Raw genomic sequence first — 23,481 nt, forward strand, 5'->3', positions numbered from 1 at the left:
CGCCTCCCCAAGGACGACGCTACAAGGGCATCGTGCGTGAAGTCCCTTTAGTCGTGTAGCGTTACGGCGCATGACCGCATGCCTGAATTTGTGACATTCGAGATTTTCGCTTCCTCTAACGTCATGATGATGTCATACGGTGACGATATACATCATGCGATTGGGATTTTTTTTTTTGCATTACACTTCCCCGACGCTGCGGGATGGTCACCGCCGGCGGTCGAACATCCCGTCTAATTAGGTGCAGCATCCTTCCTCATGAACGGCTTGTGCACTCATGATCACTATAGAAGCTGCATGCACAGAAAAACAGGATAGTGCATGGCGGCACTAGCACTGGCCGAGAACGGACGGCTGTATTTAGATTTGTATTGCTAGCGGCGATTGTTACGTATAAGAGAAAAGTGCACGATATTGTTGAACAGTTATTTATTTCTTTGTGTATATATTTCATGCATCACGGCAAATAGAAACCAGTTGGGGGTCAGCACTCGCGTGTGCGCCCCTTCCATCGTTGTCTTCTTGCGCAGTTTTTTCGTTACAATGCTGCCAAACCAACTAGCCCACATTATCATCACGCCTTAACAGTCTGTAGCCAGGTTTGTCTCTGGCGTCCCGTATGGTCACTTATGTTGCTGCAAAGAAGCGCATTGAAATTCATTTCTTCAAAAAACGTCTTGCTCGTGCTTGTAGAACCATCTAGCAGAATAAGTTTCTGCTAGACTTAATGCGACTTTATTCTCCTCGCAGACAACCCCGACAGAGAGCACGGGTGTCCTTTACGACGACTCATCGCTGTCCAGCGAAGTGTCCGCGGAGCTGTCTCCACCTCCCTCCAACATCGGTGACTGCGGTTCCAACGGCACAACCTTGTCTGACCCCGAATGTGACGCTGCTATGGCCGAAGCGTCAGCGCCGGAGTCTCATTCCGACATTCCTTTCGTCGTCGTCCAAGAATCCACGCCTGTGGACTCGGAACAGTCCAACGACGAGCAAGACAGTGCCTCGGAGGCCATCACGGAGGTAGCAAGCGATGTCGAGCCGGTAGTTGTCGAAACTACTGGCTCGACAACCACTGGCTCGCCAGCTTCGGATGAGAGGCCACCCAATGAACATTGCTGCGATGCTCAGCCAGTAGTGTTGGCCGGGGAGTCGCGCCTTGGTGACGTCGAGTCTGAGTTCACGAGGGTCGACGACGTTCAGTTTGTGGAACCCGAGCTCGCGGCGGGCTGCTCCGTCGTCTCCGTGACCGACACAGAACCTGCCGTTGAAGAGTGTAGCTGCAGCATTGAAGCAGTGACACATATCGGGGGCACCGATCCCGGCGTTGAAGAGACGTCTGCACAGGAGCAAGCCCTTTCTGTAGAGCATGAACTGGTCCACGATCCTGCAGAGTGCCAAGATTTTACTAAGGAGGCGGGGACTGTAAGTGGTCTCGCATACTTATTTTGAAAAAAAAAAAAGTGCTGTAGCTTTATTTATTATTTATTTATTTATTTAGTCACAAAGCTCCCACAGGCTCCAGCTGGAGTATTGTGTGAGGGGGTGAGGAGTTATTCAGTGCATAATCATATTATGCAATGTAAAAGCTTTCGCAAAGGTTTCTGCCAAAGAACATTATAGTTTTTACGGTGTAGAAGAAGCTCCTCCATGTCTTCTTCAGCTCTCCAGATGAGTATGTAGCACTGTCAGATTTCCTTGTTCAGTGTAGGAAGATCTTTGTAGTATGGTCAGCCTATTATCATAAAATAAAAGCGCCAAATGACGGACGAACACAGAGACACAAACAAGTGCCAGCTTCCAACTGGTTCGTTTTCAGAAACAGTATTTGTAGCACTGACACATCACGCAGATCAGATAATTAATACAGGTCAAACGTCCAGGTGCCTCAATTCTAGATTATCTGAGCACAAGCACAATGCTGAAAAATATAAACAAGGCATCGTTGTTCTCGCTGCGGGTGCATTCCGCTGTATGTCGGGTGGAGTGTCCTTTCTGAAAACCGGGAGCACATCACGCGTGAAATCACAGAAGTGGGCTTAAGCGCTGAGCTCTTCTCCTTTAAAAAGAAAGAGTTTCTGCGCATGTTGTGATTATCTACTTGTATGTGTCAGTGCTATGAAATCGGCCCTTCTTAAGAAATAAACCAGTTTCGTCTGTCTCGGGGTGTCTGTGTTTTGCGCGGTTATCTTACGATCGTGAATGACCAACTAGCCTGATTCGGCGCCCTTGTCAACCTATTAGTTATGTGCGCAGGCGTCCCCTGTCTGTGAGCAAGAAGAGCGGGTCGCCGAGCCACCTCCGCTGCCGACTGTGAGACACGAGTCGCGTCACCTGAAGCAGAGCGTCGAAGACAGCATCGTTGCGCGCGAGATTCGGGCCCAGAAGGAGCGCGAGGAGATGATCGCCCGGGAACGAAAGCTCGCCCAAGAAGCGGCGAGGCTTAGCTCTGCAGCGCCCGAGAAACCATCATGCGACAGAGCGCCAGAGACGCCCAAACCTGCGCGACTCACAGCGCCTCAGCTGTCTATGGCATCGGCAACGTCACCTCCTAGCGTTGTCTCCAGTCCCGCACCGTTCCCCGCTCCCATCGAGAAGCGGTTCACGTGTCCGTCCGACTCGAAGATTGCCGACGAAATCCGGGAGCTCCAGGAGCGGGAAGAAGAGCTGCGGGAGCTCAGGGAGCGCCTGCACACCCAGGTACGGTGTTTCATAATCGAGACGAACACAAGCGCTGTCTCCGAGTGCGCTGGGTGCTATCTTCACGAACTAGCCCAGTCAAAAACCTTGCATTTCAGTTGGCCAGCGAGTGACGCAGGCGGCAACGGTACATCAGAACAGCATAAAACGGTAGAAAGGGGAAAGCTTAATTTGCTGTATATGAATAAGAAAAAGAAAATGAATTCGTAAACAATTGCGTGCTGATGTTTTGGCTAGTGGACTTGCCTTCTTAATTCAGGGCTATAGAACTGATTTCCTTAGCGCACGCCTGTACACGCTTCCTACACTCTCCTCCAATCAGTACGAAAGAGGGGGAGGGTGTAGCTGCAGGTGGAGGCCGTGGGTGCCGGAGGGTGCCGCTGTGACGAGTTGTGTGAGGGAAGAGGGAAGAGTTATTCCGTGAATTAAAAAAAAGAACTAGGGGGAGTGGCTTCAGACATTTCGCTGAATCACAGTTGTCAAAAAGAAGCACCACTACATAATGGTTGGTTAGAAATTCCCAATAGGGGCCTAACTGTCATTGGTTTTTGTTGTGTATTAACCATATTGAATTCATTTCGGAGCCCCCTTAGACACGTTTATACCTGCTGGATGGAGTGTGTTGTACTGTTGGACTTGTAAGGTATATTTCCTGTCCCCTGCGTACAGGAAGTTGGCTTGAAACATGCAAAGTTTGAAGTGTCGGAACTTTTTTGCATTAAAGTGCGTGCCAATCCTTTCGGAAATTTCTTCGGCGTGTCTGCGTCATTATGTATCTTTTAATTTCAAAGCATATTAATTCTCGGAGATTTATCTCAGTCAAGTCATGCAGCCTTCAATGGGCATCGTGTCGACATTACGTTCGGGCTCAGTGTGCACTACTCGCGGGAGCGCATGATCATGTGCACTGTAAGGTTGTACTGTATTGACATGTTTATGACTCATAAAGGGAGGGTTTGGCCGTTTCTGCGAGTGCAGGCCGTCTCAACTTGCTTTCATGCTTTACGCTGTCGCGATATCACCTTTGGAAACGATAACTGCGTGTCGTCCTTGTTCGAAGCCAAACTTCGAATATTTTTTTTCTGTAAAGCTTCAGTAGAAGGAGGGTGAAATTAAGTGATTCGGAGTGATGCGCACTCATAGAGACAACCATATCTTCTCCCGATAACTTGAAAATATGCCACGATTGGTGCCACTGTACAGCCTTGCAGGGGCCGCACACTTTGTGGGGCATAGCTCTTACTGTTGGTGATAGTACAGGCCAAATACAGTGCACTCCTTTCCATTTCGGTGATGACGAGGCTGCTTCTCTCGCAGAGCAATGACCACCTCAAGTGCAGCGAGGTTGGCAGCAGTGGCAATGAAGACGGTGTCGCTGTCAATGACGTGTCCAGCCCGGTCGCATCTGTGACCTCAAGCAGCGGACTGTCTCGGACCGTGAGTGTCGAGTCGATTCCTCCGAGCGGCTCGACTTTTTTCGGACCACGCAGAAAAGACAAGATAACAGTACGACCCCTCTCGGATGCCACAGAAGATTCAGTGCCGTCCCCGACTTTTGTTTCGGGCGAGTCGCCGATAGAACGTGAGATACGGCTAGCACGTGACCGGGAAGAGGCCCTCAGGAAGGAGAAGGGGCTGCTGGGACAACTCCAGGCGGAAGGATTCATCAAGAAGGGTGAAGCGGCCTCTCCAGTCAAGGGTGCTAAGGTCGTCCCTGCGTCCATGGGGCTTCGCGGAGTCAGCACACAAAAGATCCTTGCCACATCCCGAATCCAGCAAGAGATCGAAGAACAGACGCAGCGCGAGATGGCTCTTCGAGAGTCCGGACACATTCAAACAATCTCACAGGAGAGGACCGACTCCAAGGTGACCAGGATAGGAAACGAAACTGTCGTCGCGTCACCTTCAACGCCGATCGCCTCTGCTACGAGGAGAGTGGCACCGTTCGAATCGTCTCTGCCTAATGTTGAGATCTTCGAGAAAACTCCAGCCCGGGTCTCTTCTCCGACGACTTCAGCCTGCAGTGTCGCCTCGGCTGTGGCCAAGGCAGCCAACGGCCACGTTCACGCCAATGGTCACGTTGTGGTAGCGAAGGCCTCTCCCGTTGCCAATGTTCGCGGGGTGAGCATGCAGAAGTTCCTTGCAAGTCGTGGGAAGGAGCTGGCCTTCACCAGTCCCCCATCACCTCAGAACGGCGACAAGCTGGAGTACCGGGAGATGAAGCCTCCGCAGCTGCAGAAGGGCGCAGTTGACGCCGTCCGCAAGGGCCTCGTCACGGCGGAGACGAAGATCCAGGAGGAGATGCGTGCCATGAAGGAGCGTGAAGAGGAACTCAGGTTAGTTTTTTCCTTCCGAAAAGAAGGGATGGCCCAAGGAAGTACATAAATGTTTGAACATCTTCATTTGTCGGTAGGCATTTGTTGGCAGGCATTGCGGTGTCTTGACATCCTTCTTGTGAGCGTGTTTGCACACAGTGTCATTGGTGTGCCAAGTGTAGGTCTATACGAATAAAATACTCTCCAGCCAATTATAGTCCATAGTATTGCATTAATTTCGACAATGTCCAGGCTATCAACACGGAAAGTAGCCACACGAAAAGACAGTCCGAGTGTATACATGGGCACGTTAAAGAACCCCAGGTGATCGAAATTTCCGGAGTCCTCCACTACGGCATCTCTCATAATCATATGGTGATTTTGGGACATTAAGCCCGACATATCACTGAATCGATTGTATACGTGCGCGGTGTACGGAACTAGTGGAGAAAACACTGCAGCAACAAGAATGGCGGGAAGAAGGATGCTGGATAGGGTGATACCACCAAAATAATATGTCGCTAGCTGGCCAAACAGTCACCCCTGTGGAAGGGGTCGAATATGTGCCGAAACGTCGGATCAGCTTTTAGTTTTTAAAATTTATTTTTAGAAACTCTGGACTAAAAGTGGCTGGATAGTTTATTTTATTCGTATGAATTTTTACCCAGCCAGACAGATCATTGTCGAATATGTTCCCCTTTAAAAAGCTCTCTGTTATTCCAAACTGAAAGTACACCAACTGAAGCGATTCATTTGCTGCGCTGGTACTGCCTTGCCTCCCCCTCCGCCTGCTTCATCTCTTACGCTTTATATGCACGCACACAAGCCTTCAAAACAAAGGGGGTCCCCTTCTCGGTGCAACTGCGAGATATGCCCCTGTTTCGCTGCATCTTTGACCGGTGCAAATGCTTTGGGAGGCTCAGCGTGGTGTGTCTTGTGTGCCCCCGCATTGTTATCTCAATAGCAGTTATGGAGACACTCATGACGGGTTCGCGCCGTCGCGATGACAAAATGGTTGGGGTTTTTTTTTTTCTTTCCTTGAACATCCCAAGCGATTCGCTTCAGGCACTGACTTAATTTTATAATTGTGATAACAATGTATCGACAGTCTCGGCTGGTTCTTCGCCGCCGCCGCAGCCGCCACCGTCAATCACCGTAGATGTATACGTATATATGCATATATGAAAACTCGAGAAAAAAATGGCCCCGTATTCGATCTGCATGTTGCACTGCAAATGTCGTCGAAAGACAATAGTCTTGCGTCTGGAGAGAGTGAACAAAACGCTTGTTTGATGTTCTGCGCAAAACCTCAGGTGGTCGAAACTTCCGGAGCCCTCCACTACGGCGCCTCTCATAATCACATGGTGGTTTTGGGACGTTAAACCCCACATATTATTATTATTATTATTATTATTATTATTATTATTATTATTATTATATTCTGCGCAAGAAAGTCGGTGAATGGTATTCTGGAGGCGCTGCGTCAGAGTGCCTCGAGCGGGCATCGGAGGCGATCGAGAGCATCGAGTCACGTCACACGTGAGGCATGAGCGCTATCTGGCAGTTATCTTGGAAAACGAAGCGCGCAGCGTGCGCGCCAGTCTTGGAGGTGATAAGGTATAGAACGCAAGGCGACGGGTAGGTGCCACCACCGTGCCGTTTTAGCAAAGTGTTGGAAACTCTGGCCTTTTCGTGCAAGCATTGCATGGTTAGTGCGGCGTTATAAACGCTACGGTCCTTAGAATTACCCTTGTCTTTTCTAGTATAAAGTACACATTCAGATTATTGACGTGTTGTTATAGTGCCTCAGATATGTGCAATAATTGCTTTTTAATTGACAATCGCACAAGTATGAACGCTGAATCTTGAGCAATATTGGTGGGCACTGCGGATGGGGTCGTCGGTTCGTGTTATCGTTAGGTGCCGTTCAGACATTAGAATATTGTTAAGGGTGGACAAACAGACAAATAGACAGCCAGACCAAAATTTTTCCGTTGAAGGTCCCCAAGAAAGACTGTCTTTAAAACGAGCCCTTTAATTTACATGTTGTTGCGGACCGGCGTCTCATCCGACGTTTCCCCACTGACGTGGGTTGCAGAGACGTCAGGGTTAAGTCAGATTCGGACTCCTGTGGTAGCATGGAGCGACTCCGAGTGGAGGAAATGATGCTGACAAGATGGAGAAACGAAAAATAAATAGGTTTACTGGCACTATTTACAACTATTTAGAGCATAGAAGGTTAGAGTTCCGCAAACCACGAGCGCGGTGGATGAACCGTTAAACCATAGTTCAGAGCGACGTCCTGGACTTTTCAGCGTTGTTTTAAGCCCTGTTGGGCTCCTCCTTTTTGATTGGAAAATCAATCACACGCATGACACCACCCACCATGGCATCAGCCAATAACACATAGTTGCCGAATAGCCATTGCATCTTATGATGCAATGTTCTTCTGGTCAATGTTCTTTCACTAAAGAGAGGAAAAGTGTGGTCCTTCACGGAACAAGTTGGCGGATGAGTGATCCTGCCATCTTTCCCTGGAAGGAAAGCAAAGGATTAGCGACTTAATCGCTTTGTCATGACCTGCGCTGTCGGTCGGCCGCGCTGTCTCTCCAAACAAGCCATCATCGAGGAAACTCCTGTAGGGGCATTGGCTCACGGACCGTCGAAGTTGCCACTTTCCTATACCTTTGCTGCTTCCCACCGCTTGACGCTCGTTCCTAGAAAAAAGCATTGGAGTTTCAGGACGTGGGAACGCGCCCCGGCTATGCCCCTCATGGACAGCATGCTGCCCACGGACGAGAGTCACAACAATGTGTCTTCGATAGTGCAGCCCAACCTTGCCCTTCCTCACTAGGACTCACAGCTCGATCTGATTCTCAGTTTTCCGACCTATGCGCGGTCTCAGTGATATATATAAGGTAGCAATCCAACTGTATCTTGCTGACCCTGACAAGTGCTTGAACATTCTTCTTTCTGGCAGACGTCAACGCCTTCGACTTCTCGGCCAGCCCAACCTGGGTCTGTTCGAGGGAGGCACATTGGTCGACGCGGATCACGCCGTTGATGCTGGAGAGGCACCCACCCTGCACTGCGTTGCTAGTGATGCAAGCCTTCTGGAACACGCCGCTACCGGTGGATCTCCAGAGGCCTCCAGCGTACGTGTAACCACGTTGTAATGCACTTGCTCTGAGGAAAATATGTGAACGAGTAACGAAGCAAGAGGACAGGATAGGCGGTGCTCAAACCGTTTATTCTCGCAAAAACGCGTCAAAGATATATGCGAAAAATTGAGGGATCCTTAAGCTTCGCCTTTAAGAGTTGAGTGCGATAGAAATATCCTGTCCCTAGAGCGTACTTCAACCACTTAGTGCATACTTTTTACTGTATGATGTTATTCGAGAAGTTTAAATTGTGAATTACTGCAATTTCGTCGATAAAAGTTAGTGGCTTGTGTCGGTGCAGTTATAGCACATGGCCGCAGTCTGTGTAAAGAGTATCATGCTTTAAACTACGAGCACTTATGCGCGTGAAGTGTTTTTGAACTTGCTGTGAAATCATTACGTGTCTGAAAGGACTTTAAAAGATGAAACAGCGCTAGAACAGGATGGAGATGAGAACACCAACTTGTATCCGACCTGTTCCTGTGCTGTTTCTTGGTTCGAAGTCGTTGTGTACCAGCCAGCCCGATTCGATACACTAATACAGTCCTAAAAGAATGCGCGCAGTAACGCCAGTGTCTTTGTAATGAGTGACTGGCTTCAAACCATGAAGCCCTTTTGATAATCACATGCTCTCACGCCAGATTTCAATGTACGCTTGTACTACGCAATATTATTGTGATAATAAACGTTTTATTGCGAAACGTGTACATGTGCAGGATGTGTGTGTTTGTAAACCATGAAAGCTATTTTTCCCCCACTGAATTTTCGAGCAGAGGAATTTCTTTTCACTGTATTTGCCAGCAGATGGGTGGCTGTGTGCGAGAACACCTGCTTGTCACGCAAATCGCCTGTGCTTCAATCAGACCTGGCAATTTTCATTATTTACCTTATTTGCATCTTTCTCGATTTCTTGGTCACGGTCAATGACGCCGTTGCCAGAAATTCTGTGAAACGAGCTCTTTAAAGGGCCCATGACACCCAGTTTTCACAAATAGGCTGGATCAATTTTAGCGAATTGGGTCGAACACTTAATTTATAATTGAATATTTTTGTAAACACGCGAGTGGCCTGGGAGTCGGGCAACGCTGGTGCTCTCGCGAGCCGTTACGTAACAAAGAGCTATAGCTGTGCGGGGTGAACAATGTTCCGTGGTCAGTTGCGCGTGAAATCGAGATATTTCATCTTTCTTCAATTCTGCATGAAAACTGCATGATTTGGAGTGGCTGAACACGGTAGATGACGACGTCTTCGCTATTTACAGTACATGACGTCACGCGTGACTTGGCAAAGTGGCTGTCGCCGGCGGTTGGAGGAGCTTGCAGCCGGAGACTTCTAAGGCGTTTTGCCATGAAATGTTCTTTTACAACCCACTTTCTTTCTCTTAATAGGCATAGCAGACCCTCTAATTCTAGTTTTCGCTGGGAAACCTCATACTGTTCAATGTCCTTGTCAAGGTCACTTTAACGATCTTGCCTTAAAACCTTGAAGATAACATGGAAATTTGTCACAATGTGATGTTCATGAAAGCAAGTCATCTTGGGGCGGTCATGTTCTGCATATCTAATGTTACGCTGTTGTCAATAAATTTAAAAGCGGCCTCACTGAGAGAAATAGATGCCGAGCTCACTTGATTGCGTGATGTAAACGTCACAAAAGATCCGGCAGATCCCACGCACCTTGGGAGTCGGTGTAATGCGAAGCAGGCAGCGGCATACATGTAAGTCGCGGCAAAAATGCTATTCATGTAAATATTTTGACGTTATCACCTGATGTGTATCCCGGCTGCGGCAGCTGCATTTTCGATGTAGGCGGAAATATTGTAGGCCCGTGTAGTCAGATTTGAGTGCACGTTAAAGAACCCCAGGTGGTCGAAATTTCCGGAGCCCTCCACTACGGCATCTCTCATAATCATATAGTGGTTTTGGGACATTAAACCCCATATATCAATCAATCACCTGGCGTGTATGTTGGTCATATGGTCACTAAGCGTAAGAAAAATTTTGATGTCTAGATCAGAGCACGTCTATCTCGCACCCAGGGGCACAGGCTCGCAGCGACATGCTCTCGCATGCATGTGCCATCTTGTTTCGAACTGCCAAGGCGTGTATCTGTAGCGCCAAGTTAGCATGGTGAGCGGCATCTCTGGCTCTTTATAGGATACGGGAAAACGCCTATTCACGCTGCTCCGTCTTTCAAGATGTTGTTTGGGAACCACTGCGCCATCTTTGGATGCAAAAGAAAGCGGTGCAAAAGGAAGATATTACTCGGCACTGTCTGTGAAGATCACAACACGACGCGGTAATCGTGCCTTTGCGGCGTCCTCACTTTGCAGAGATTTCTATCCGCAACGAAAAATGCCACCGCTAGTGGATAATTACAAACAACAGGAAAAACTACGAGCCCCAGTAAAACTGTGCGAGTAAGCACGCTTCGTTAATTCTAGCAGAACAACAAGCATTTCGCTATTCACAGCAATTACTTGCGTGCAGTATGCTGGTAGTGTGCGGCGAAAATCACTGCTGTACACTCTCAATTTTCGCAGACTGCGTGCCAATAATAGAATATATTACGATTCACACGCGTAGGCACGCAGTGCGCACGCGTAGTACAATTGCAATGGCGTACTATCGCGATGCAGAGGAACGTGAACAGCGGAGAGCCTAGCTTTCGACTCAGTGGAACTGTCTTGAGTCGCTAGGCAAATCTGCTTTCAGCTGGCGTCACCGTAACACAATAAAATGTTGCTCCTGCTGGAACCTTCGCACCACGTGTGTGTTTCGAATATCAGGCATGACGGTCCAATGCTAAGCACATGCGATGCATGAGCGCAAGCCGGAGGAGGATTTCAGCGCTACGGTGATGCCGCCTTACAGCACTAGTTTTACCTCATTACGGCTAAGGCATGCATGCTGCAGTTCGACTCAGTCAAAAGCAACGCTTCCTGCTATTCGCGTTTCTTTCCGTCGCGATAGTACATACTTGATGAAGCTGCTTCCGCAGTCTGGAATGCACATGCTGTAGACATTCCCGAGCGTTGAGGAAAGCATTCTCGACGTTTTACACGAAAACAGCAGGAACTTCTACGAGATGTAAAGCGCGAGAAATGCTTATAGCCTTACTCGTCGTAAGAAGCTTCGCGTTTGATTTGCAGAGCATCTGCTCACGAGGCAGTTCAGAGTGTTGCTTCACCGCTCTTGGAACAGATGATGCCACGGGCATTCTGAATATGGTAGCAGGCATTTATGCATATCAAGCGCGCAAAACGTGCGTATCAGCGCGCAAAACGACCGCGAGCTCACTTTAAGCGTGGCATGTAGATGATCATGTCATTCATAGCATGCAATTAGTTTTTGTCACGTTACGATGTGACAGATATGTTCATCATACAGTAACGCTGTGCAAAAGCAATTTTAGTGTAGATCCAGTGATTGAATTGGCAGCTTGTGCAGCATGCACGTGTCATCATCCACATGACACGTTTGTCATTATTTACCTTTTACCACCTGTCGTATATGTTCGTCACACATTCATATGTCACCAACGCTAGTTTTGGTGTATATCAGGTGAGCGAAATGACCACGAGCTCACCATGAGCGTGACATGTGGATGATCATGTCATGCATGGCATGTAATTCTTTATTTTCATGTTACCACTTGCTTATATAACGATGTCGCGTTATATAGTCGTCATATACTCAAATGGCACAATACCAATGTTAGTGTAGATCGAATGAATTAAATGATTACAAGCTCACTATGTGCGTTACATAATAGTCATGGCACACATGACATGTATATCATTGTATACTTTTTGCCACCTTTCATACATGTTCGTCATACAGTAATGTCCCACAACACCACTTTGGTGTATATCAAGCGAGCAAAACTACCGCGAGCTCACCTTGAGCGTAGCATGTAAATCATGCTATGCATGGTATTCAAATCATTATTTTTTTATTACCACTAGTCATATATGAATAAATGTCTTATGGTCACGGTGCACAACGCCTATTTTTTGCTGCATCATAAGCAAGCGAAACGTGCACGAGCTTCCCATTAGCGTGCACGTAAGTCATAGTGCACATGACACGCATGTCGTTATTATCACGTTACAACATGCCGTATATGTTCGTCATACAAATCACGTCGCACAATACCGATTTCGATGTATGTGAATCGGTTTCAACCGTAAGCTTGCCATGAGCGTAACATGGAAGTCATGGACATTACATGCACATCATGATTTTCATGTCACTACCTGTAATTTATGTTATTGTTACAGTCACGCTTGTTGCCTACCCTCTAAATTAAATGGCCGCGAGCATCCCGAGACCATGACATGTAAATAATACCTTACATGTGTGTCATGACTGCACCTTAAGACTTGTCATTTATGTTCGCCATACACTCTTGTCATGACATACAAATTTTGGTATATATCAAGTTATTTGAATAACTTGTCGCCTATGGAACAAGTATGACCGCTGTAAATTCAGCCCACTGCCATGTATGCCATAAATATCTAACTTAACAAGACCTCTTGATTTACCAGGTAATAAGCCTTGTAATAATCAACGAGTGAACAGTAAATGCTATAAGCTTGCTTTCAAATTCTGTTAAAATATATTCTTTCTGCTGAAGCAAAGCTAAATCTGTTGACCTAGTTTTTGAGAACTTAAACTGATGGGGTACGTGTTACAGTGGAGCTTTCGACAAACTTACAGAACCCATGAATTGCTTTTTCAAGAATCTTTGAAAAAATGGGTAATATTGGTACTGGGTAGTAATTGGCTAATTCATTTTGTTTCCCTTTTTTGAGGAAGCACTGCCACTTTCGTTTTTTGCTTTTTATGGAAAATGTTGACGCAGTATTAAACATGTCTGCAAGAACTGTTGCAATTACAGCTGAAAAAATTTCAAGAGTTTTAACGTAGCAGCATTAAAGAGCTCGGTTTACAGAAATTCTGGCGTTGGTGCCCACGTCGTTGGTTGTGAACGAAAATTCATCTTGTTTGTGACCGAAAAATCGAGAAAGATGTCAATAAATAAATAATAAAAAATTTGAACCCAGGTCGTCTGCGTGGCAAGCACATGATCGACCAAATATTCACGATATTTGTTTAAACTGCTTTGAAGAAAAAAAACACTATATGAATGTCCTGTTGGGGGGAAGGTGTTGCCTTAGCGTATTACATATTGCGTGGCAAAAGTGGGCCGGGCGTCAAAATATGTTGAAGCAGGTAGCTCAAATGAACCAGCTATCCGTTCTCGTAAGTGTCAAAACATGTGCAACCAGTGAGCGTTTTAAAGGCTGACCTAACACAAATGCTTGGACACATTTCATCATCATCAGCAGCTGATGCTTCAACAAAGTGAACAGCTGCATGTATATTGGTTCGCGTGTTGCCTACGGGCACGCCGTTTGCAAGAGGAATACGTAGTTATTGTGTAGTGGGCACATAACAACTGTGCTTGCAGTGGGCGTTTGGGGGTAGTTTGAAACAGCCAGTGTCACGCACACAGTTATTCATTTTTTTACGGCGTGCACCGAGAAGCGAAGCAGGTTAGCAGCTCAGAAGGCGATGCGCGCTACGTCCGATTGCGCTATCGCATTCCACTCTTGAAGACGAAGCTCAAGCGTCCGCCAATTTTTATTTCAATTGCAATTATATGGATTTTCGATGTGTTTCTGACGTCGCCGTCACATCCCGTATGAAGTATAAATTTGTAAAATTCCATCGCATGTTCTACCCGCAGTTGATAGCGTGCAAGCGGGGGTGACGAATGCTGTTGAAGCAGAGATCAAACAAGCCGATCCACCTGCTTAGCTCCGACGGTAACATGCGCTAACTGATAACAACCCCCTATCTGTTAGATCGGCCGCCTCAAGCAGAGAGGAAATGCCCTGCTCGCGTAGTTAACGAGCATGAAAAGATGTGAGGGCGGTGGGAGGAAGAAGGATGCTCGAGCAGCTGCAGTGAACTTTGATTTTACGGGCGCGGTTACGTGCTATCTCTGTGGTCAACAGTGGCAGGTGGCTCTCTGCGCAAAGAGACTGTATGAAAAGTGTCCCTGGAGCGGCCGTGTTTTCTTACACCAGTGTTTTGTAGAGTTGCGCGAAATCGGACCCGAAAGAGTTGGCTACCTGCCTCACTTCGTATAACATTCCAATTTATTGCTATCACAACAATAGCTTCACCAGTGTGGTGAAACTGTGACTTTTTTTTTTCTATTTCGTTGATATACGTAAATATAAACTTTACTTTTTTTTTTTTTTCAGCAGGCGTCCAACAGTGTCCCCCGGCGCCGCAGTGCCCTCATCGCACAATGGGAACAGATGATCCACAGCACTGACGTCGCCAAGTCGTAAAAGAAAGAGAGATTGTCATTTACTTCAGTATGCATATATATGTATAAAGGCCGATAATCTATTTCTGCCAGCCCAGTGCGACGCACAGTACTTCAGATCGTTTTGTATTTTGCCTTAGTGAAATCTTTCCTTTTTTTTTTTTTTGAATGGGTGTCTTTGAAATAATGCTGCACCTGTGCTACGAATAGTGTTTGTACACAATGAGCTGGTTTACACTGATGATTTCGAAGAGCAGCTTACTTGAGGAATGAAGCAAGAATGAAGATGTGAAGCGCCATCGTGATTGGCAAGAAAGTGTTGTTGGTTTCACATGTTGCTATTTTCTAGTGCAAAGAAGGGAGGGCAGAAGTTAATTTTCTCGTATTGCACGATGCTAGGAGATCATACATACTAAAACTACACCTGGTTTAAACCCAGCGCGTGCTTGAAGGCCCCAGAGTAGTCGGTCTCCACTATGAATTCTGCCCACATCAAGTGGGCTCCTCTGCAAATAGTGGCCTTTGTAATTTGGCTCCGCTAGAAATGTGTGCTTACGCATTGGAAGTGGTAAAGCATCATTTAATGAGCATTTTGCCGAAATAGCTTTCCAAATCAGTTTAGGAGAAACTGCAACATTGTGATGTTGTCACATCACCGAGACGTGTTGTCCGCTGTCAACTCGTGTACGCCTTTGATGGCGTACACGAGCAGTTAGCCTTTGTTGCATTCTCCAACTTCAAGAAGCCGACCCACGATACTTTTTTTCTCTCTTTGTATATTGCGCTTGGCGGTGAACATCCAGTGGCAGAATCGAATGCTACGCAATGATCTGGTATGCTCCAAGCAGTACGACCTGTATGGCAGATGCATGCCAGCGACTTTCACCGTTGCCACATCTTGCAGCTGTGTCATGCTTCGCAGTCGCGACTGCCACCGAGTGCAGGGGCGTAGCTTTAGATACACGTGGCGTGATGTAAGCTTTATATTCTTAACATTAGGCACCGTGAGGCACGCGAATGCCACCCGTACTGATAATTTGTGTTCGCAGAAGGGCGAAAAGTGATATTAAAAATGTAACTAATACACACATACACATATATATATTTATATATCTTTGTTTTTGTGGTTAGGACAAATATATTTTGTAGAAACATACAATAAAAATGATTTCATAGTCAACCCGTTGTGTTATCGTGCCAGTTTCGTCTTTGCACTAGAAAATTGCACCGTTTTTATTCATGTGTGTTTTGATGACTGTACTTCAATAGTACAGTCATCAACCTATGGCAACTATGATTTCATAGTCAACCTATGGCTGCTAAATATTTGTTTGTTTTTTTCGACGGGCCATGGTATGCTATCAAGCCACGGCATTTACTTACAATTTGTTGGCAGCAGTGCTCTCGCTAAGTTTTGTGAAGGGACAACGGTGGCCGTTAAATATGCGATGCCATACCACGAGAGGCTGCTTCACTTCATACACAAAATCGGTCTTGCAGCCTGTATTTAATGCACATATATGCAAAAAATATTATGCCTTAAAGGGGTCATAACACGGTAACCCACCAACTCGTGGTTTTCAGCTAAAAATTGAAGTAGATCGGCGATTGAGCCTGTGCATATGTGAAGGATGTACTGTGAAAGAATATTTTATTGCAAAATGGGCCCCACAAGCCGCCTACTGTAAACACTGCACATTGACCGCGACCGCTTTTTTGCCATGGCGTGTGTGACGTCGCGTGCTTCATGGAGCGGAACCGTCGTATTCTGCCTAAGTTTCAGCCGCTGACAATCTCTCGAAATGAAGAAACCTGCAATAGCTCCGTTGTACACGCAGCTGACCACGAAACAAAACCGTTGTTTTGACAGATGCTCGCAAAGCGAGCGGCTCGAAACACCAGTGCTGTCAGACTCTCTGGCCGCTTGTGTGTTCATAAAAATGTTCATTATAAATTAACTGCATCACCAAATGCGCCGAATTCTCACCAGCTTGTTTGTGAACAACTAGGGATCAGCCTATGCAACACTGATTATGAGTGAAAATTGCGTTTCATGGCCCCTTTAAGGTAAAGTCTATGAGAAAAAAAAAGAGTGAGGATAATGCCTACAGTTTCATCACGCATTTTACGCCTACACAAGCTGGGGAACACGTGATGTGCATCACTAAGACAAAATGCCAGTGGCTTTCAACACCACATGGAGTTTAAGTAGATGCCAGTATCTTGTACCACTTCGCTGGAGTCTATTATGAGACTGAAAGCAAGAGCGCATGTCCGTGCTCTGGCCTCGTTTAGAGTGTGTCATTTTATGGGAAACTAGCAATGTACAGAGTAGTGTTCGTACCTGTTTTTAATGTACCCCCAAACATGGTGTGCATGATGGTATTTTACAGCTGAAAAGTAACAAAATTACCGTTACGTGAGATTCTTGGTGTGCATGCAATTTCTATATTGGGAAAAATGGCCAATTTCACAAGCTGCTAGCTTGTCACCCAACGACCACCATCAATATAAAAACGCAGCTGTCAATTAACACATTGCCGTCTATTCATACTGTTGCACATTCCAGGTTCAGCAATCATAGCGAATAGGGTTTATGGCCTTTGCCTCAAAAACAAGTTTTTAGCTTGTAGTCTCCAGAATGCCAAACACTTTCGCTGCTGCTTCATTTCCACAAGCTTAAAGGTTCCATAACAGGGCCACTGCACAATTTGTGATTTTTTTTGGTGATAGCTATTATTACATTACAATTATAGTTACACATTAAATAATAATAATGGAGGGTCTATTAAGCCCATGCATAAATAAAAAGTGTACGGTAAACAGGCCCTAGAAACCACTGGGTAGTAGAGCCCGCCAACAGCTCGCGACTGCCATTTTGGCATAGCGTGTGTGACGCCATCTGCTGCATCGAGCGGCGCCGTTGCCTTGTACCAAAGTTTCAGCAGCTGCAAATCGTTTGATTTCAGCACCAAACTGAAAATATCTCGATTTCACGTGCCGCTCGCACAGAAGGCTGCTTGTTACTTCACGACTCGCATGTGCGCCAGTGCTGTCATACTCTCGGGTCTCTCGCTTGTTACTAAATATAGTCAACTGCAATATTAGGTACTCGACCTAATGCACTGAAATTTCGCACGCTTATTTGCGAACGCAGATTGGTTAACCCACAAAACAGATCATGATAAAAAAAGGATCTTATGGCATAGCCCCTTTATTGTGTAGAGTAACTTCACTCAGCGAGCTTTTTCCAAGAAAGCGGAGTGCAATCGCTAAGCCAAACCAAGCGAGTTTTGTTGTCATTTTTGGTGGCAAGAGCGATGACTGTTGCTTGGAAACTATAAGCTGCTGACAAGGATAGATATTGTGCCTTATCCAACTATCCCATAAAAGTATACTTTTTCGGGCTTATAGGAAAAAGCGTACACCTTAGAATAGTGTGAAAAGGGTACTCGTGACAACTTCACTCAGTACAATTACTGTGTGTAGGTTACAGTAGCGCACTTTGAGTTGTGGTTACTCTGATAGCACACAGTAAAAATAGTGGCTATGACAAATATCGTACGTCATTATGTATGTCTAACCGACTTATGAGATGTGATGCCTGGCACATCTACAATGTATTTCTTTCGTGCGCTATGGTACTGTGAGTGAACGTTGCTATACCCGTAGTGCGCAGTGTTGGCACAACGCCTCCTTTATTTCTTTCAATGCCAATGCGAACCCGCGCTTATCAACGGGAGCCCTCGGACAACCTTAGTTCAAAGAGTGGTCGTGATGCGACGCTGCATGAGGGGTCGCGCTGCTTGCGTCACACGTGCTTCCGAGCGCTTTCCCCCAGAGGTGCGATATACGTGTTTCCCACTACAGTATCGTATGTCAGTCATATCTGTCCCTTCGTGGTCCTTTTTTGTGGCTCGAAGCAACACCGCCACTGCATCACGGTGCAGCTCATCTAGTACCGTTGCAGTGGCTCTTCCCCATTGGTTGCCCGCATAGCGCCACGAACGGCGACACACTATCTCGAAACACCGTGTCTTTTACAGAGCCAGCGTGACCGCCAACATAGTGAACACAAGGAATTGAAGACGCCGCCCCACGGATCTGTACACAACTGAACAAAAAATATGATTTCCGTTGTGAGACACTGCATGAGGGGGCTCCCTCTTCCATGACAGCAAAGCACACGCGAAGGGTAGGCGATGGGCGAGAGCAGGGAAGGGGCTAGAGGAGAGGATGGTGAATGGGTAGATCGGGTGCATCTGCCTGGCATTGATAAAATAGAGGAGGCATTGGTTGGCAAATGCTGCTCTTGTAATTGAAGCCAGCCTAATGCACTTGGTTTTTTAATGACACATTCAGAGCGGTGAAATCGCTTTCCTTGTTTCGTGTCTGTTTTTGAAGTACTGCCATAGCTACTTACATAAGTGCAAGATGCGTGGGGAATCGCCTCCATAACGAGCTCGCACGACTTTAATTTATTCTTTTATTTTTGGCTGAGGGGATAGTTGTGCAGGTGTGTGGAGCCCTGAAAAAGTTCTTATTACGAACCATTGTTTTCCTGCAAGCCTCTGTGTTGCATTCCACACTTCTGTACTTAGATGCCATTGCTGCTAAAGTAACAGAAGTGCACTATTAATAAACGTATTTGGAATGCCACAGGGGCAGTCGCACTAACGAGAAATTAAAGTCATGCCCGTTTCATAGCCGTGCTTGCAGTTATTTCGAGATGCATAAATGCATAAATTTGCGTCCGCCAGCCAAAGCATGGCTTTCACAATTGCACACGTAGCCACCTGAGTGTTTTTGGAGACAAATTGTGTGAGTGAGAACGTATGCACGAATAACTCATAGTCAAATTCGTGTGTACGAACTGGACATGGTTGCCTGCGTGAAATGTGAACTGGTAAAAGGTAGTCCCTTCATTTGGTGATTTATTGGCAAAACTTGAGCGCACCTCTCAATTGACGGTGCAGTGATGTGAAAAAATAACAGTAGGGTGTGTTGAGCTTTAAAAAATTGTGACTCGGATGTATAGGAGGTAGCTTCCACGAAGGCACAGTTGACATGAAGCAGCTGTAACGTCTAGTAACTATTTGGCCAGCATTGTCGACGACCATGTCGGTGGTTCTGCGACGATGAATCCTGCTACAGCTTTTAAAATTTTACGATGATAATCTGTGTCCTAACCATTCCCTCTTAACGATGCTAATAACATTCTGTACAAATAGTACTGGCCAACGGTATTAAGATGATCGCCAATCACTTCTCCCCAGAGTCGCCAATCACCGGCCATGTTGTAATGTGTTGTTCACGGTTCCACTTTATTGCAATGTGTTGCTCATGCCTCCTAAAGCAAAACCAGGATTGTCGCATCATTTCTGTTGCTAATATGTTTCTATTTACTTTATTTACGAGTGTTTCCAACTTAACTTGGGAAGTGAAACTCACAAGAGGAACAGTGTCATTTCCCACTCATAATTGTATTGTATATGTATGTGATAGTGGACAGCTAGCCTTGAATGAATATGTTTTAATTTGTGTTCATAAAACGGATCTTTGTTGTGTCATGCACCATAGATTTTTTGCTTAAAGGGACCCTGTAACACTCTTATAAGTAGCCATGAAATGAGTTCAGTAAAGGAGCTTATTGTGTCACCTATTGACCGCTGCAAGAAAATTTTAGAATCCGACCATAGGCGCGCAGTTGCACAGATGTTTCGCACGATGCAACTGCTTTATCTCTTCTCTGGCACCGAGAAGAGGGTACGTCACGCGTGCCTCGTGACCTCGAGCCCTTTTTTGTTGTTGTTGTTTTTTCTTCGAACGCGCCGTTTTCAATGCGTTCGCGCGTTCGATCTTGGCACGTCGCGATCTCCCGCGGCGACACTCCCCAGCCCGCCATACTCACATCAGCCAACGGCGTGATAATCGGACTTATGACGCTATGATTTTTTAGCATATATAGTGAAATTTGTCGAGCGAAAAAGAGTGATTTTATATATAATTGTTGGGGTTTTAACGTCCCAAAACCACCATAAAATTATGAGATACGCTGTAGTCGAGAACTCCGGATATTTCTACCAACTGGCGTTTTTTTAACGTGCACCTGAATCTAGGCACAGGAGCCTCAATCATTTTCGCCTCTATTGAAAATGCGGCCGCCGTGGCTCGGATTTGATCCCGTGACCTGCGGGTCAACAGCCGAGTGCCTTAGCCACAGTGGCGGTTGAGAAATTGATCTTAATACCCGTGCCACACGGGCATAGAAAATGACATTTGGTGGCGAAGGCCTTCAGTTCCCGAATGACATTCGTTTCGCCGGCGCTGCTACACGTCCAAAGCGAATGACATTTGACTTGATGATGTCGATCACAGCACCTTCCAAGTGAGCATTGAGTGAATAGCAATAAAAAAAATTAAGAAGCATTTACAAGCTTCATACACATCAGATAATCATCAAATGAAGAAATAAGCGTATTACGTTGTCCTAAGTTTTAGTTTCTTGCTTTGTTTTACAACGTTGCAGCCGATTATAGCAACCTAAGCCAACACTAGTCAGATCCACAGCGTAAATAGACACTAAAATTGACAAGCGTTTCATTATCAATACTCTATTTTCTTCGTATAACGTTCAAAGCATCTTTTTAAGACTTTAGTGCAAATAAAAGACGGGAAATTTCAATATGATTTGTTTTATATACTTTCAGGTAAATCGCACTTCGCGAGCTGTGTCGTCGAGAGTAGGCATTTCTCAGTCAACTGAGTTCTGGCCACGGTGTAAGAAGTAGTAGCTTCTTACACCGTGGTTCTGGCGAAGGCAGTTGGCGGCGAATGGCATTCGAATGGCATTCGGATGAATGCCATTTTGTTCTCCCGTGTGGCACCGCGCGAATGGCAATAAATCTGAAGGCATTCGGGGGTAAATGCCATTTTTTCTGCCCGTGTGGCACGGGTATAAGATGACTTTGATAATTAACTGTAAATTCTAAGCCGAGCGCAGCGCTGTAATATTTGGCTCGCATGTTCTCAAGAGGAGTCCCTGCAGTGTTTTCTGACCATGCTCAAAAAGTGTTGCATGGCCGCCTCTCCCATCCCGCGCAGATCCTGTTGCAGTGTTCCTTCTGTGTTGTTAGCGGTGATTGTAAGTTCTGGATTTTATGTGGAGCCTTGCATGCAGCTGGATTTACTTGATATTTCGTCGATGGTCAGAATTTGTCAATTGTGAGAGAGAAGACTTTTCCTTAACTTTTTGCTTATGTACGAGGGCACTTTACTAACCGTGCGCCGCCAATTTTAGCGAGTCGTGTATTTTTGTAAACTTAATAAAGGACTACACCGGATACTTTTATTGTCTGTTTGCACTGACTCGCATTTTTACCGAAGCTGCAAAAGCTTTCTAGCAACCATTGTCACGGCTGTCTCCTTCATTGTTATCGGCCTGATTAAGCCCATTAAGGCCTGTTCCATGTTCCTCTGGTCAACTTATTCCTGTGCCTGTTTCTGCCACGTCATACCTGCAAACGTCTGAATCTCATCTGCCCACCTAACATTTTGTCGCCCTCCCAAGCGTTTGCCTTCTATTGGAATTCTGTCACTTACCCTTGATGACCAACGGTGATCCCGCCTAGGCACTACGGGCCCGGCCCACGTACATTTCTTCTTATTCCGATTTCAACTTTGATATAAATTAATATCAACACCCGTTTGTTCCCTGACCCACTGCGCTCTCTTAAAGGGTCACTATATAGACGTATTAGTAAAGCACAATTTCACATTCCTGAAAATGCCAGTCCCATCGCGACACGACACTTGGTAAGCGAGAAAACGCGCAAAAAGAAATTCGGGGTGTAGACGCCACCTTGAGATTCCCGCACCACAGTGACGTCATCAATTTTTGAAGGCGTTTACTGGGTCCTACGTAGCTCTTAATCGATAAAATTGAAGTACATTGTAATCTATGGGTGACATAGACTTAACGTTCGAAGTCTCAGAAAATTTCATCAAGCCAATGTTGCCAAAACACAAATACATTGTGAATGTTTTACGTCACGCGTGGAGCTTACGGCGCGAAATTTAAAAATAAACTTGAAATTTGATTTTGGCGTCTAAGTGGAACCCTTTTTGTAAGCCCCCAGCTCTCCGTAGGTAAGTACCGGTAAGATGCACCTCTTATATGCCGTCCCCTCAGGGGATTATGGCTAACTAATATTCATAGCGGTCTTGTAGTTTGATAGTGCCATGTGAACATCATATTCGATAACTCTAGCCGAACATAAATTCTGATCTGCTCTTCATTGTAACCTCACTTCATGTTAAATACAATAAAAGAACTACAAGAGGGACAATCCACCCTGACTTTCTTTGGTTAATCATCTGACCCCTTTTGAAAGGCAGTATCACAAAATAAAAATGTTGACATTTCTGTGAGCGTCACAAATTACAATTCGCTGTCTACGAATGTGTAATTAACATATTTTCATGGAACTCAGTATCACATTCCAAGAAAATAAGTAATGCGTTGTTTTCCGCGAGTTTCGGTAACTAAATTAGATCGGCATTTAATTAAATATTTAGTTATTCTGCAGTCGATCACGTTCTATTTTGACATGAAAAGAATGTATTCATGGGCTCCGAAGGTGGGCAATTGTTTTTTGGTTCCAATCATTTCGAGTAAAAAAAAAAAGTGGTTATTTTGACTTGTCTCCTAGAGCGCGGTGCATCGGACGACCCGTTGAATATCGCAGTAGGCTTCACCAGACTGATAGGTTGCAGTGAGATGCAGCATACTGAAAAATCGAGTCAGGACTATGCATGCAATATGTATTTCTCTCGTTTAGTCAGAACTAGCATAAACAAGTTGCGTACGCACACGTAGCCGCCGAGACCTTGCCGTTCACGCCGTATACATATCGTGTGGCTGGCGTGCGCATCTGCGGTTGTGCAAAACATTTTAC

General features: G+C 45.9%; 1 protein-coding gene across 11 annotated transcripts in view; it reads left to right on the forward strand.

The window, feature by feature from the left end:
- Nucleotides 1–21,869, forward strand: part of LOC119180814 (uncharacterized) — a 317,273-nt gene extending 295,404 nt beyond the window's left edge. For 10 of the 11 annotated variants that reach the window (XM_075874896.1, XM_075874898.1, XM_075874900.1 and 7 more), the window contains 5 exons: nucleotides 751–1,425; nucleotides 2,257–2,700; nucleotides 4,018–5,036; nucleotides 7,996–8,170; nucleotides 14,457–21,869. In XM_075874896.1, the coding sequence (XP_075731011.1) occupies nucleotides 751–1,425; nucleotides 2,257–2,700; nucleotides 4,018–5,036; nucleotides 7,996–8,170; nucleotides 14,457–14,546 (2,403 nt within the window). In that variant the 3' untranslated portion in view covers nucleotides 14,547–21,869. The remainder of the gene's footprint in view (nucleotides 1–750; nucleotides 1,426–2,256; nucleotides 2,701–4,017; nucleotides 5,037–7,995; nucleotides 8,171–14,456) is intronic. The other variant, XM_075874897.1, reaches the window with a different exon arrangement.
- Nucleotides 21,870–23,481: the final 1,612 nt, after the last annotated feature.

This window comes from Rhipicephalus microplus, chromosome 10 (genome assembly GCF_043290135.1).
Source record: "Rhipicephalus microplus isolate Deutch F79 chromosome 10, USDA_Rmic, whole genome shotgun sequence".
Taxonomy (NCBI): Eukaryota; Metazoa; Arthropoda; class Arachnida; order Ixodida; family Ixodidae; genus Rhipicephalus; species Rhipicephalus microplus.